The 13,825-nt window shown below is 36.6% G+C and overlaps 1 protein-coding gene across 5 annotated transcripts in view; it reads right to left on the minus strand.

The window, feature by feature from the left end:
- Nucleotides 1-13,825, minus strand: part of SEPTIN10 (septin 10) — a 67,819-nt gene that overhangs the window by 12,773 nt on the left and 41,221 nt on the right. For all 5 annotated transcript variants that reach the window (XM_040454172.1, XM_040454173.1, XM_040454175.1 and 2 more), the window contains 3 exons: nucleotides 12,947-13,108; nucleotides 11,264-11,360; nucleotides 9,907-10,075 (listed from right to left, as the gene is read on the minus strand). In XM_040454172.1, the coding sequence (XP_040310106.1) occupies nucleotides 9,907-10,075; nucleotides 11,264-11,360; nucleotides 12,947-13,108 (428 nt within the window). The remainder of the gene's footprint in view (nucleotides 1-9,906; nucleotides 10,076-11,263; nucleotides 11,361-12,946; nucleotides 13,109-13,825) is intronic.

A 13,825-nucleotide genomic window follows, 5' to 3' on the forward strand; every position in this document is an offset into this window, starting at 1 on the left:
CTGCGATTATGATGCCTTCTGCTTTAGTTTTCTTCTTCAAGATTACTTTGGCTATTTGGGGTCTTTTCTGGTTCCATTCAAATTTTTGGATTGTTTGTTCCAGCTCTGTGAAGACTGCTGGTGTTATTTTGATAGGTATTGCATTGAATATGTAGATTGCTTTGGGTAGTATTGACATTTTAACAGTATTTTTTCTTCCTATCCAGGAGCATGGAATATTTTTCCATTTTTTGGTATCTTCTTCAATTCCTTTCATAAGCTTTCCATAGTTTTCAGTGTATAAACTTTTCACCTCTTTGGTTAGATTTCTTCCTGGGTATTTTATGGTTTTTGGTGCAATTGGGACTGATCCCTTGATTTCTCTTTCTGTTGCTTCATTGTTGGTGTATAGGAATGCAACTGATTTCTGTGCATTGATTTTATATCCTGCCACTTTGCTGAATTCATGGATCACTTCTAGCAGTTTTTTGGTAGAATCTTTTGGGTTTTCTGTATACAGTATCATGTCATCTGCGAAGAGTGAAAGTTTGACCTCATCCTGGCCGATTTGGATGCTTTTATTTCTTTGTGTTGTCTGATGGCTGAGGCTAAGACTTCCAATTCCATGTTGAATCACCGTGACGAGTGGATATCCCTGTTGTGTTCCTGACCTTAGGGGAAAAGCTCTCCGTTTTTCCACATTGAGGATGACATTAGTGTTGGGCCTTTCACATATGTCTCTTATGATCTCAAGGTATAATCCTTCTATCCCTACTTTCTTCAGAGTTTTTATCAAGAAAAGATGTTGTGGGGCGCCTGGGTGGCGCAGTCGGTTGAGTGTCCAACTTCAGCCAGGTCACGATCTCGCGGTCCGTGAGTTCAAGCCCCGCGTCAGGTTCTGGGCTGACAGCTCAGAGCCTGGAGCCTGTTTCCGATTCTGTGTCTCCCTCTCTCTCTCTGCCCCTCCCCTGTTCATGCTCTGTCTCTCTCTGTCCCAAAAATAAATAAACATTGAAAAAAAAATTTTTAAAAGAAAAGATGTTGTATTTTGTCAAATGCTGTCTCTGCATCTATTGAGAGGATCATGTGGTTCTTGTTCTTTCTTTTATTGATGTGATAAATCACATTGTTTTGTGGGTACTGAACCAGCCCTGCATCCCAGGTATAAATCCCACTTGCTTGTGGTGAATAATTTCTTTAATGTATTGGTGGATCCAGTTGGCTAATATCTTGCTGAGGATTTCTGCACCCATGTTCATGAGGGAAATTGGTCTATAGTTCTCCTTTTTAGTGGGGTCTCTGTCTGGTTCTGGAATCAAGGTAATGCTGGCTTCATAGAAAGAGTTTGGAAGTTTTCCTTTCATTTCTATTTTTTGGAACAGCTTCAAGAGAATAGGTGTTAACTCTTCCTTAAATGTTTGGTAGAATTCCCCTGGAAAGCTATCTGGCCCTAGACTCTTGTTTGGGGGGAATGTTTTTATTACTAATTCAATTTCTTTACTGGTTTGGATCTGTTCAAATTTTTTATTTTTTCCTGTTTCAGTTTTGGTAGTTTATATGTTTCTAGGAATTTGTCCATTTCTTCCAGATTGCCCATTTTGTTGGCATATAATTGCTCATAATATTCTCTTATTGTTTTTATTCCTGCTGTGTTGGTTGTGATCTCTCTTCTTTCATTCTTGATTTTATTTATTCGGGTCCTTTCCTTTTTCTTTTTGATCAAACTGGCTAAGGGCTTATCAATTTTGTTAATTCTTTCAAAGAACCAGCTTCTGGTTTCATCGATCTGTTCTGCTGATTTTTTGGCTTCAATAGCATTGATTTCTGCTTTAATCTTTATTATTTCCTGTCTTCTTCTGGTTTGGGGCTTTAGTTGCTGTTCTTTTTCCAGCTCTTTAAGGTTTAAGGTTAGGTTGTGTATCTGAGAGCTTTCTTCCTTCTTTAGGAAGGCCTGGATTGCTATATACTTCCCCCTTATGACCACCTTTGCTGCATCCCAGAGGTTTTGGGCTGTGGTGTTATCATTTTTATTGGCTTCCATGTACTTTTTAATTTCCTCTTTAACTTCTTGGTTAGCCCATTCATTCTTTAGTAGGATGTTCTTTAGTCTCCAAGTATTTGCTATCTTTCCAAATTTTTTCTTGTGGTTGATTTTGAGTTTCATAGCATTGTGGTCTGAAAATATTCATGGTATGATCTTGATCTTTTTATACTTGTTGAGGGCTCATTTTATACTTGTTGAGGGCTCATTTGTGTCCCAGTATGTGATCTATTCTGGAGAACGTTCCATGTGCACTGAAGAAGAATATACATTCTGCTGATTTAGGATGAAATGTTCTGAATATATCTGTTAGGTCCATCTGGTCTAGTGTGTCATTCAAAGTCATTGCTTCCTTGTTGATTTTCTATTTAGATGATCTGTCCATTGCTGTAAGTGAAGTGTTGAAGTCCCCTACTATCATGGTATTATTATCAATGAGTTTCTTTATGTTTGTGATTAATTGATTTTTATATTTGGGTGCTCCCACATTTGCAGCATACATGTTTACAATTGTTAGGTCTTCTTGGTGGATAGACCCCTTAATTATGATATAATTCCCTTCTTCATCTCCTGTTACAGTCTTTATTTTGAAGTCTAGATTGTCTGATATAAGTATGGCTACTCTGGCTTTCTTTTGTTGACCATTAGCTAGATGGTACTCCATCCCCTATCTTTCAATCTGAAGGTGTCTTTAGGTCTAAAGTGGGTCTCTTGTAAACAGCATACAGATGGATCTTGTTTTCTTATCCAGTCTGTTACCCTATGTCTTTTGATTGGAACATTTAGTCTATTGACATTTAGAGTGAGTACTGAAAGATACGAGTTTATTGCTATTGTGTTTCTTGTAGAGTTGGAGTTTCTGGTGGTGTTCTCTGGTCCTTTCTAATCTTTGTTGCTTTGGGTATTTTTTTTTGTCTTTTCTCCCCTCAGAGAGTCCCCCTTAAAATTTCTTTCAGGGCTGGTTTAGTGATCACAAATTCCTTTAATTGTTGTTTGGGAAACTTTTAATCTTTCCTTCTATTTTGAATGACAGCCTTGATGGATAAAGAATTTTTAGCTGCATATTTTTCCAATTCAGCACATTGAATATATTCTGCCACTCCTTTCTGGCCTGCCAAGTTTCTGTGGATAGGTCTGCTGCAAACCTGATGTCTTCCCTTGTAGGTTAAGGATTTTTTTCCCTTGATGCTTTCATGATCCTCTCCTTTCCTAAGTATTTTGTGAATTTGACTATGATATGCCTTGTTGATGGTCAGTTTTTGTTGAATCTGATGGGAGTCTTCTGTGCTTCCTGGGTTTTGATTTCTGTGTCTTTCCCCAGGTTAGCAAAGTTTTCCGCTATGATTTGCTCACATAACCCTTCTACCCCTTTTTCTCTCTCTTTATCTTCTGGGACCCCTATGATTCTGATCTTTTCCCTTTTTAATGAGTCACTGATTTCTCTAATTCTTAAATCGTGCTCATTGCCTTAGTCTCCCTCTTTTTTTCTGCTTCATCATTCTCCATAAGTTTGTCCTCTATATCATTGATTCGCTGTTCTGCCTCATCCATCCTTGCCACCGTGGCATTCGAGATTGCAGCTCAGTTATGACACTTTTTTAATTTCATCCTGACTAGTTTTTACTTCTTTTATCTCTTCAGGGACGGATTCTAATCTATTTTTGACCCCAGCTAGTATTCTTACTATCGTGATTCTAAATTCTGGTTCAGACATCTTGCTTTTATCTGTGTTGATTAAGTCTCTGGCTGTTGTTTCTTTCTGCTCTTTCTTATGGGGTGAATTCCTGCTGAGTTCTGTGGCTCAGGTTGTGCAGATTGTTGTGTTAATCCTCCAATCAGTTTTCTAGGTGTGCAGGATGGTTTAGTGTTGATCTGGCTGTATTTCATGGATGTGAGATGCAAAAAGACTTCCATGCTGTTCCGTAATCTTGGCTCCTCCCTGTTTTGGTCTTATTTTAAAGAAGCCTCTAAATCTATCAGGCTACCTTCACTATTGTCAGAAACCTCACTACATTTCACCAGCCCCATATTGGATTTGATAGTCTTTGATGACAAACTTGATTTAAATAATATGTGGAATTTAAATGAATTTTAAACTGTTTTCAAAATTCTCATTATCTGTTTATACATAAGCACTTGAGTTGCTTAGGAGGAAAATAAATCTACCTGGTAAAGAGAAAAGACCTAACATTTGTTGAATAGCTGCTAACAGCAAGGTAATTTTCTGGTAATTCCCATATCTATCTAATTTCCATACCATCTGTGAAGATCAAGCACTAATACTCTGTTTTACAGATAAGAAAACTAAAGCTCAGAAAGGTAAAGTAATCTGCCCAAAGCAACATAGTTGGTAAGTAGAAAGTTGGAAATTGAACCAGGTCAGATTTTTGGGTTTTTTTAAAGATAAAAATGTACTACTCCTGCATATTTTCCACCATGTCATATGGTTTTTCAACTTTGACAACCAAAAGCCAATTGTAAGTAAAGAAACCTGCACTATCTTTCAAAAAGTCATAAAGAAACTCTTAGAAAATCTGTAAGGGAATGATTTATTAGTTAGTGTTGTAAAACTAAGACAACCACTGTTTACTATCATGGATTTATTCATTAAATGAAAATGAAAAAATGGTTTTCTTGCTATTTTAATATAAAATTCTTGCTTTTTCTAATATAAAAGTAGCTTGCTGTGAATATTCAACACAACATATTACTATACTTAAAGTATCACTGTTGAAAACCAAAGAAGAAAAAAATTCTCAGAAATTCATTTTCATCAAGAAAATCACTGCAGTCCCTTCACTTGGGATTTCTTTGTGTTTCATATACAGTTCTAATAAACCTGCTGAACTTTCTCCATTTCTGCTGTAGACTAAATGCAAAAGTTATTTATTTCTTGAGAATTCCAAAGACACAAATTTTATAACACAAAAAATCACGCCAAACACTTAAGCAACTCTAAAATACTACAAAAATCTTCTTTTCAAAACTATAGGTCCCTCAAATCTATAGGCCCCTTCTATTCTCTAATGTTAAAGATGATTAATTTGGGGAATAAGAGTGGTTATGTTAATCTAAAATAACTTGGGGATTTAAGGAGCTTTATAAGCATGTCTGATCTAGCTTAAATAACTAAAGATCAGTTAATTAAGACTAGAGGAGAGTATAATGCCATTTACTGGGACCTCATGATAAGCACCTGAACAGTGTTGGGAGATTAGGATGCTAACTATGACTCAGCATAACTGTTCACAATAAAATATAAGTGGAAAACAAGCTGACGGTATGGCAGTGAAGAATAAAGGTCATTCTAACAGGTTCATAGAACTATTTTTTATTGATAGATATAATAGGGATGGATTTCATATGCCAACCAAATCACAGTGACTATTTTTACATACACCCCAAATTAAATGGAAAACATTGCCCAGAAAACAGAATATAACTTCTTGAAGCTGTAAAACCTTCCTAAGACATCAGGCTATACTGAATTATAGAAGCTTTATCAGATAATTCATTCACGAATGAGAAAACACCAAGAGAAGAAACATCTGCCATGCCTGACTCAAGAAATCCAGTAAGGAATTTCTTCTCTCTTAAGGATGGCAGAGGACCCATGCAGGTAGAGGTCTTCCTTACACTGAGATCTAGTTCCCCATCTTTTCTTTCTTGTTCCCTATCCAATCTAAAATCTGGCATAAATTGAAGAACCTCCTTTGCCAATTTTCCATTCGTCTTCTGATTTGTGAGCGGATGTTTCCCAGACTGAAGATATGCTCAAAAAAAAAAAAAAAAAAAAAAAAAAGATGTTCTAAGCACTCTTTGATTCTGACTGCCCACCATCTATCTATACCTCCTTTTGGTATTGTTACCTGATTACCTTTTGGAGAGCTACCTCTCCCCACTGGGGATATCGTATGATGGGACAATTAATTAGATTCATGCCCACTCTGGCCAAGACGAGGCAAGACGTCCTAAGGTAGGCCTTTGGACACTCTCTCCTGGGCTATAAATTGTCAAGCAGAGAATTAAAAGTCTGGAAATGGTTTCAATTCATTCACTCCACTTCCAGTATAGAATGAAACTGGTTTCTACCTGTTCTAAGCCTTCCCTTTAAATCTGTAAGTCTTGGCCAATGTAGTCTTCCAACTATTGCCCTTTTTCTTTTAGACGGAGTGGTTTTTATTTTCAAAGAGCTGTAAAGGAAGCAATTGGATTGTATTACACTGCTATACTTCTACAGCAAGAACTTGATCCTCAGCTTCAACACAACTGACCTCTTCCTTCCTGAAACCCTCTACATTTGGCTGCCAAGACATGACACTGCTGGCTTTCCTGCCCAAGCCTTCTCAATCTCTTCTATCTGCTTCTCTGGCTGAAAAATATTAGAGTGACTCAAGTCTGTTTCCAAGGTACCTTGCTTTCCAGATATACTTCTCTCTCCAGGCAATCTCATCCACACCCATACATTCAATTAAACATCTAAATGCTGATAACTCTTAAGTTTATTCCTTTGGCCCAGCCCTCTCCTCTGAGCTCCAGAGAAGTACCCAAAGTGCCTATCAACATTGTTATTTGGATGTTTGAGGGGAAACTCATGTCAGCAGGTCCCAAACCAAGCTTTTGATCTCCATCATGGCCATCACTGCTGCTCCACAAAAAAAGCCAGTTCTTCCAGAGATAACTATCTCAATGAAAGCAACAACCATCTGCCTAGCCAATGAAACCATAATACTAGGAAACCAGAAGTCTTTTTTTTAGCATCTTCTGACATCTCTTGCTTCTTTACCTCATTACACCCAAACAATCACTAAGTTCTTTCAATTTCATCTTCTAGATATCTTGCAAGCACATCTAGTTCTATTTTCATTGCTTTTACTCTCCCACTGTTCTCTCCAAAGTAGCTTTGCATACCCCTTTAATACCTTCTTTGCATTATAGCTAAAAGTGATATTTCAAATGCAAATGTGATATAACTCCTTGAATGGTTTTGCCTTTCCCTTGGGACAAAGCCCAAATCCTTACCAGGTCCTCCCCAGTTTGACTCCTATGTACCTCTTCTCTCAATCTTATACCCCCCAACTTGTCTGTTCTCCAGCTACAATGACCTTCCTACAGACTTCAAAATGTTATTCTCTCTGCTTACACAGTCTTTTCATGTCTTTCTCTTATTTCCCCAAATTATTAGCTCAAAACAGTAACTGCCTCAAGAAAGTCTCTAATTTTCCACATTAAATCAGGATACCCCCCCCCCAATATAACATCTCTCCCTTAGTGTGTATTTCACAACTGTGATTGTGGAATTAGTTATTGATTTTGGCCTCCCCTACAAGAATGTAAACTCCATGACAGCCATGTCTACAGGATCTTATTCAGTATTATATCCCCAGCACTTAGCCCAGAGCCTTGCAAAGAGTAAACACCTTTACAATATTTATGATTTTACATAATGTTAATCACTGTTGATTCCCAAATTATTATCTCAGCATTAACTTCTCTCTAAGCACTAGATTCATTTATGCAAGAACCTACTGAAACTCTTCACTGTAATATTTAATAAGCAATTTAAATTTAACATGTCCCAAACCTCTCAATTATCAACCATAACTCCTAAAATTGACCCTTTCCCCAGCCTTGCTCATATTAGTAAACATCACCACCATTCAGCCATTTCTCAGGTCAACCACAGTGATTAGAGTTATCCTTGATTCCTCTGTCCTCTACATCCCATATCTGAAACATCAATGAGTCCTATTAACTTTACCTTCAAATTAGATGTCGTAATGTGTTTCTGACCACGTCTACATTACCACCCTAATCCAAGCCTCTCTGGTCTCACCAGGACTACTACAGCAGTCATCCTGACTCTATTTTCCACACAGGGCCAGAGTACCCTCCTCCCACCTCTACCCCAGAAACTCTGTAAGGCAGGGTTCCTGTTTAATCCCACAGTGCATACATATCCATTGACTAGCACTGTGTGGGGCAGATGGGAGACAAAGAGTAAATATCTACTAAATGGCTGAATGATAATTTTAACTTAAATGTAGATCCTTTGGCCCATCCCTGGAAATTCTGAACCTGTCTTTCTTAATCTTTCACAGATGCCTGATGACTGACCCACCAGACAACCTGAATCCCTCTTTTCAGAGTATTTCAATGCTGTCCCACTTGCTCTCACTCAGGATCCATGTCTTAGTAATGTACACTGAGACCTCTGAATTTTTTTCATGTTTACTTATGTACTTTGAGAGAGAGAGAGAGAGAGAGAGAGAGAGAGAGAGAGAGAGAGAGAATGTGTATGCAAGTGGGAGAGGGGCAAAGAAAGGGGGAGAGAAAGAATCCTAAGCAGGCTCCATGCTTAGCAAGGAGCCTGATGTGAGGCTTGATCTCACAACACTGAGATCATGATCTGAGCTGAAATCAAGAGTCAAATTTGATTGACTGAACCATCAACTTGGTGACTGAACCACCCAGGCGCCCCAATGAGACCTCTGAATTGACCCTTAGACTTTATTTTTTTTTTTAATTTTTTTTTCAACGTTTATTTATTTTTGGGACAGAGAGAGCATGAACGGGGAAGGGGCAGAGAGAAAGGGAGACACAGAATTGGAAACAGGCTCCAGGCTCCGAGCCATCAGCCCAGAGCCTGACGCGGGCTCGAACTCACAGACCGCGAGATCGTGACCTGGCTGAAGTCGGACGCTTAACAGACTGCGCCACCCAGGCGCCCCGACCCTTAGACTTTAAAGAATAAGAAGTAAAGCCTCATCTGGGAAACAGTGGCAAAGCCAGATCTTCAATAGAGAAAATAATTTTATCAGAACTGACCCATAACCAGAAGCACAGCATGCCTGAAATTGGTGAGAGGGGTTAAGTACATATAATTCTTAATTTATCATGCTACTAAAGCTAAAACAGTAATTAAATCCATGGATAGAAAAAAAATTGAAAATTTAACCTCATCTATTAAATCTTCCCAAAGGTCATATGCAATAGCAGCATTCATTTAACATTCTCCTCCTCCTTCCTTTTGTGTTTACTCTAGTGCAAATAGGAACAGCCAGGGAAATGACAGAAATGCAAATAATGAAATGGAAAAGGAATCCTTAGTCCCATAACAGAGTTTTAAAGAGTGTTTGTCTTAAAGATCTCATGCTTTCCTCCATGCAAAAACTGTTCTGGAATGCTACATCAAATCAAATTTGATGTAGTAGGTTAAGGATTAGAGTTTCATGTTTACGTATCTTAATAAGAAAAAAAAAAAGTGAGGAATGTGGCAGCATATAAAATTACCCAGCAAGTTTACTATAACATTGAATGCTATAATCACTGAGCAAGAAGGTCATCAGGCTCTAAAATTCTTATAACTATACTGAAATATTTTAAGAAACAAGTCTAATCTCTGACTTCCTGCAAGCATGTTTATTTTTCCTTTACAAGATAGTTCCCTAAGTTTAAGTCATTCCAAACTTTCATCAGGAGGAAAACCAAGTGATTTTTTTGTTTGTTTTACTATGATGCACATTCTAACTTTCTTTTAGAAGAAAGGATAAATATACTTTCATCTTTTTCAGAAAAATACAAACATAGAACCAAATAATGAGAGTTCTTTCCTTTAGTTATTCATTTCAGCATGTACTGAGATAGTGGGCTTTTGCCCCATGTTCTTTCTTAAACACTTCAAGTCAGATGAGGTCTTAGAAACCCTTCAAAAGCAAGAAGGCCTCAACTAATCTGAGAAGCACAATATTAATCATTAGGAAATGATTCTACTTCATGGTTTGCCTGATTTCTGAAAACCACATTCTCCAACATCCTGGATATATAACATAGTATAGTTCTAACCTCCTCTTTGGTTGGCTTCTCAGAGAAATCCCCCCCCTTACCTGAGCGGCTTATTCTCTGGACCCACATCTGTAAAGCCCATTTCCTCCAGTTTGCAACGCCTGTAAAGTTCATAATGCCTAGTATGGGTCTGTTCTCGCAGATCCTCCATGTTTGTACAAATTAGCATTTCTCGGAGCTTTACAAAGTCACAGTGGTTTTCATTTTCCACTAGTCCGAAAAACAAGAAAACAGCAACACCAATTTTTAATTCCTGGCACACAGTTAGCATTTGTTGAATGAATGAATGTATAAAAACACATTTGAAATAACAGTAAAATGATCAGTTACCTACAACTATTTTATATAAATAACCAAGGAAGAAACTCTTGAATTATATACACTGAATTACAGGCATGTAAATTAACAGACTGGGAGATTGCTTTAAATTTAGTAGGCAATAGATAAACAGGAAACAAATACATTACGTTATGTTACCATATGCTCCAGTTATTTCACTAATATTTTGTTAGCAATTTACAAAACCATCCTCAGGACATTTCGCAAAGTGCTTAAAAAGAGTCTGTAACATTATTTTACTAAAACTTCAAAGTACTCAAGATACCACCTATACATGCTATAATTATCAAATTCTTTTTATACAATGTCACATTTATGATGCTATGTTTGACATGATACAGAATTAATGAATAAATACACTGAGTCCTCCTTACATGGTCCTTCATCTGTTTACAGTGGCTCAAAGACTACAAATAAATGTGTTACTGAAACGAATAGTTTTAAGTACAATTACTATTTGTATATTTTTTTACACATTAAAAATGTTAAGTTTTGTCAATATTTTTATTAATTACAAATTTGTCAATTTAAAAAAGAAGCAGCACTGGGAAATCAGTACTAGTAGAGGTAATCCATTCCCCATTAATTAGCACCACAAGTAAATGAACCAGATAGTACTAATTACTTATTCATTATAATGCTAGATAAATCCTAAAGTTTCTTAATTGCCTGACTACTTTGTTTTAGAAATAGTAATACTTTGATGAGTGAAAATATATAAATGTACAAGATGGTTTACTGTGCCTAGAATTACCTAGTAATTAGTTTATGTATCATGTTCAAACACTAGTGTTTACCCTCAAATTCTGTTCAAAGGACCTGACCAGTGCTTTCTACCATCTGAATGTCTTGGCACACCAGACATGAAATGTGTGTGGGATCATGCAGAAAATAGAGAAGCTCTGCCAGCCTCTACAGGGTTGGCTAAAATAAAACACATTCCACACTCCTGATAAACAAATCATAACCCAAAATAAATAATACCTCAGAATATACTGAATGCTACTTTCAGACTGTTAGGTGACATACATATTCCTAGTCATCATTCATCTCATTTACCTTGTACAACACCCCAAGGGTATTGGCGAGCTTTGACCATCTTATTTCCAACTTTTACCTCATCCATACTTCCTACAACAGCAAATGGCAAATGTCCCTGGAAAGGAACCATGATATCAATCATATCTCACATTACTGTGATAAATGCCTAACTAAAACAAGTTTTATAAAAATAACAGATTAGAGAAAATTTACTAAATAATGAAGTTATTAAAATCAAATGACCTGCTATGCCTCCAATTTTAAAACTTGGCAGTGAATATGTGCCAATTGTTCTCTAAGAGTAAATTTTAGGCCCTATAAAGAAAATTATTTATTGAGCATCCCCCACATGCAAGGTATTATGTAATAGGAATACAAAAAAAATTCTAGTATTAGTATAATTTCCCTCAATATTATCTTGGTTCTAAAAAACAATGTTTAGGAAATTGCACAAGTACATATACTCACACACACACAAAATACATAACTAAAACATATGTCTATATTTAGTGTGTGCACAGATATATGATAATATGAAGCAATATTTAAGTCCAAAACTAATGGTAAATGCAATAAATGCTACATAAACTTAGAAGAGTGAGGGATTATTGTAAGCAAGAAGATACAACCTAAACCAAAGATGGATCAAGGAGAGTAAGAACTAACTTTGGCAAGGGGAAGATTTTGAACAAAGACATAAATAGTTAGATTTAGGAAACAGTGAATAGACTGGTCTGTCTGAAACTGAGGAATACTATAGGGGAAAAGTCTAATATAAAATGTATTAAGTGTTTTGTTTAATATTTAATAACTGACAGTGTCTTAATTGGGCCTTTCTGGAAAATTATTCCAAGTGGGCACAAAAAATAAAATTGGATCGGAAGACAATATAACACATAGGTATTGAGATCACTTCATTTACATAGTCAGCTTTTTATATATTTAAAGTATCTGAATGAAAAAATCAGAAAAGGAAAAGGAGAAATAGCCTGCAGGGTTACTGAATGTCAATGTGTTAGGCAGTGAACAAGGACTGTCTCCTCACAACAACACATACAATAGGTATTAACCCAATTTTGTAGGTAAGTTAATAGTCTCAGGGAGGTTAATAACTCCCAGAAGAACATATGGTTAAGTCTATATAACTCCAAAACCCATGACCCTTCAAAATATAACCAGATATTTAAGAAATTTAGTAGCTTGGAGAAAGTAACACAAAGAAATTAGCCATATTTGGTTATATTAAATTAAAAGTTATATGAATGTTTAATATGTACATGTAACACCATAAGGGAGAATGAGCTTAAATACCAAATTAGAAACATATCGTTAAAGGTTTTAAGATTCTAAAGCATTCCAAAGGAGAGTATAAAGACTTCACATGTTTTTAAAGACAGGATAGAAAGGCATCTTCCTAAGGCAATTAGGAAGTATAGTGCCACAAAAGGAGAACCCCAGCCTCACCAATGTATCATTCTATTTAGGTAAAAGTAGAGGAAAGAAAATATGCTCAAAAATATATTCTCTTTATATTTTTCCCAACTCTAGAAAATAAAACATTTTTCTATACTGAACATTTGAAAATTCACCTTGTGTGAAGTCTTTTGAGAAGACGCAAGTGGAAGTGTGTTAGTAGGAATGTCATTTATACATTACTCTTTTCACATGTAAAACAGAATTAACATTCAACTAGGAGCTTACATTCATTGAAGCATTGATTTTAGCAATAGTTTCATCATCTGTTGGGAATTGGTATATCTGGACACCATTGCTAACCAATTCACTCATGAGCTTGATCTTAAACTTCTGTAATTCAGCTTTAGAAATTGCATCTGCTTTGGCAATCACTGGTATAATGTTCACCTACCAACAATAAAGAAAAAACAAAATCTCACAATTGAGGATTTATTTTTTTAATTCTATGTTTTTTGCATTCAAAACCACTCAGTCTCAACAAACTTTTAACCTAAATCAGATGAACAAACTATAGTCCAGCTCATTGCCTGTTGATATAAATAAAGATTTACTGGAACACAGCCAGGCTCACTCATTTACATATTATCCATGACCACTTTCATGCTACAATAGCAGAAATGAGCAATTAACTCAGAGACCATATGGCCTGTAAAGCCTAAAATATTATTTACTACTTGGCCCTTCACAGAAAAAGCTTGCCAACTCCTAACCTAGAAAATCTCTGGCTGTCATTGTCATCATATTCCCCTATACAATCATTCCTACAGATGCTGGCCTTAATAGTAACTCCTTCTAAAATGCAGAGTTCTTGGGGCGCCTGGGTGGCGCAGTCGGTTAAGCGTCCGACTTCAGCCAGGTCATGATCTCGCGGTCCGTGAGTTCGAGCCCCGCATCAGGCTCTGGGCTGATGGCTCAGAGCCTGGAGCCTGTTTCCGATTCTGTGTCTCCCTCTCTCTCTGCCCCTCCCCCGTTCATGCTCTGTCTCTCTCTGTCCCAAAAATAAACGTTGAAAAAAAAAATTTTTAATGCAGAGTTCTTATAAGATTAATCTTACACCTGAATTTATGGTTATAAATTTTACGTTTTCTTTTCTTTTTCAACGTG

This window comes from Herpailurus yagouaroundi, unplaced genomic scaffold, assembly GCF_014898765.1.
Source record: "Herpailurus yagouaroundi ecotype Mexico unplaced genomic scaffold, PumYag 210, whole genome shotgun sequence".
NCBI lineage: Eukaryota > Metazoa > Chordata > Mammalia > Carnivora > Felidae > Herpailurus > Herpailurus yagouaroundi.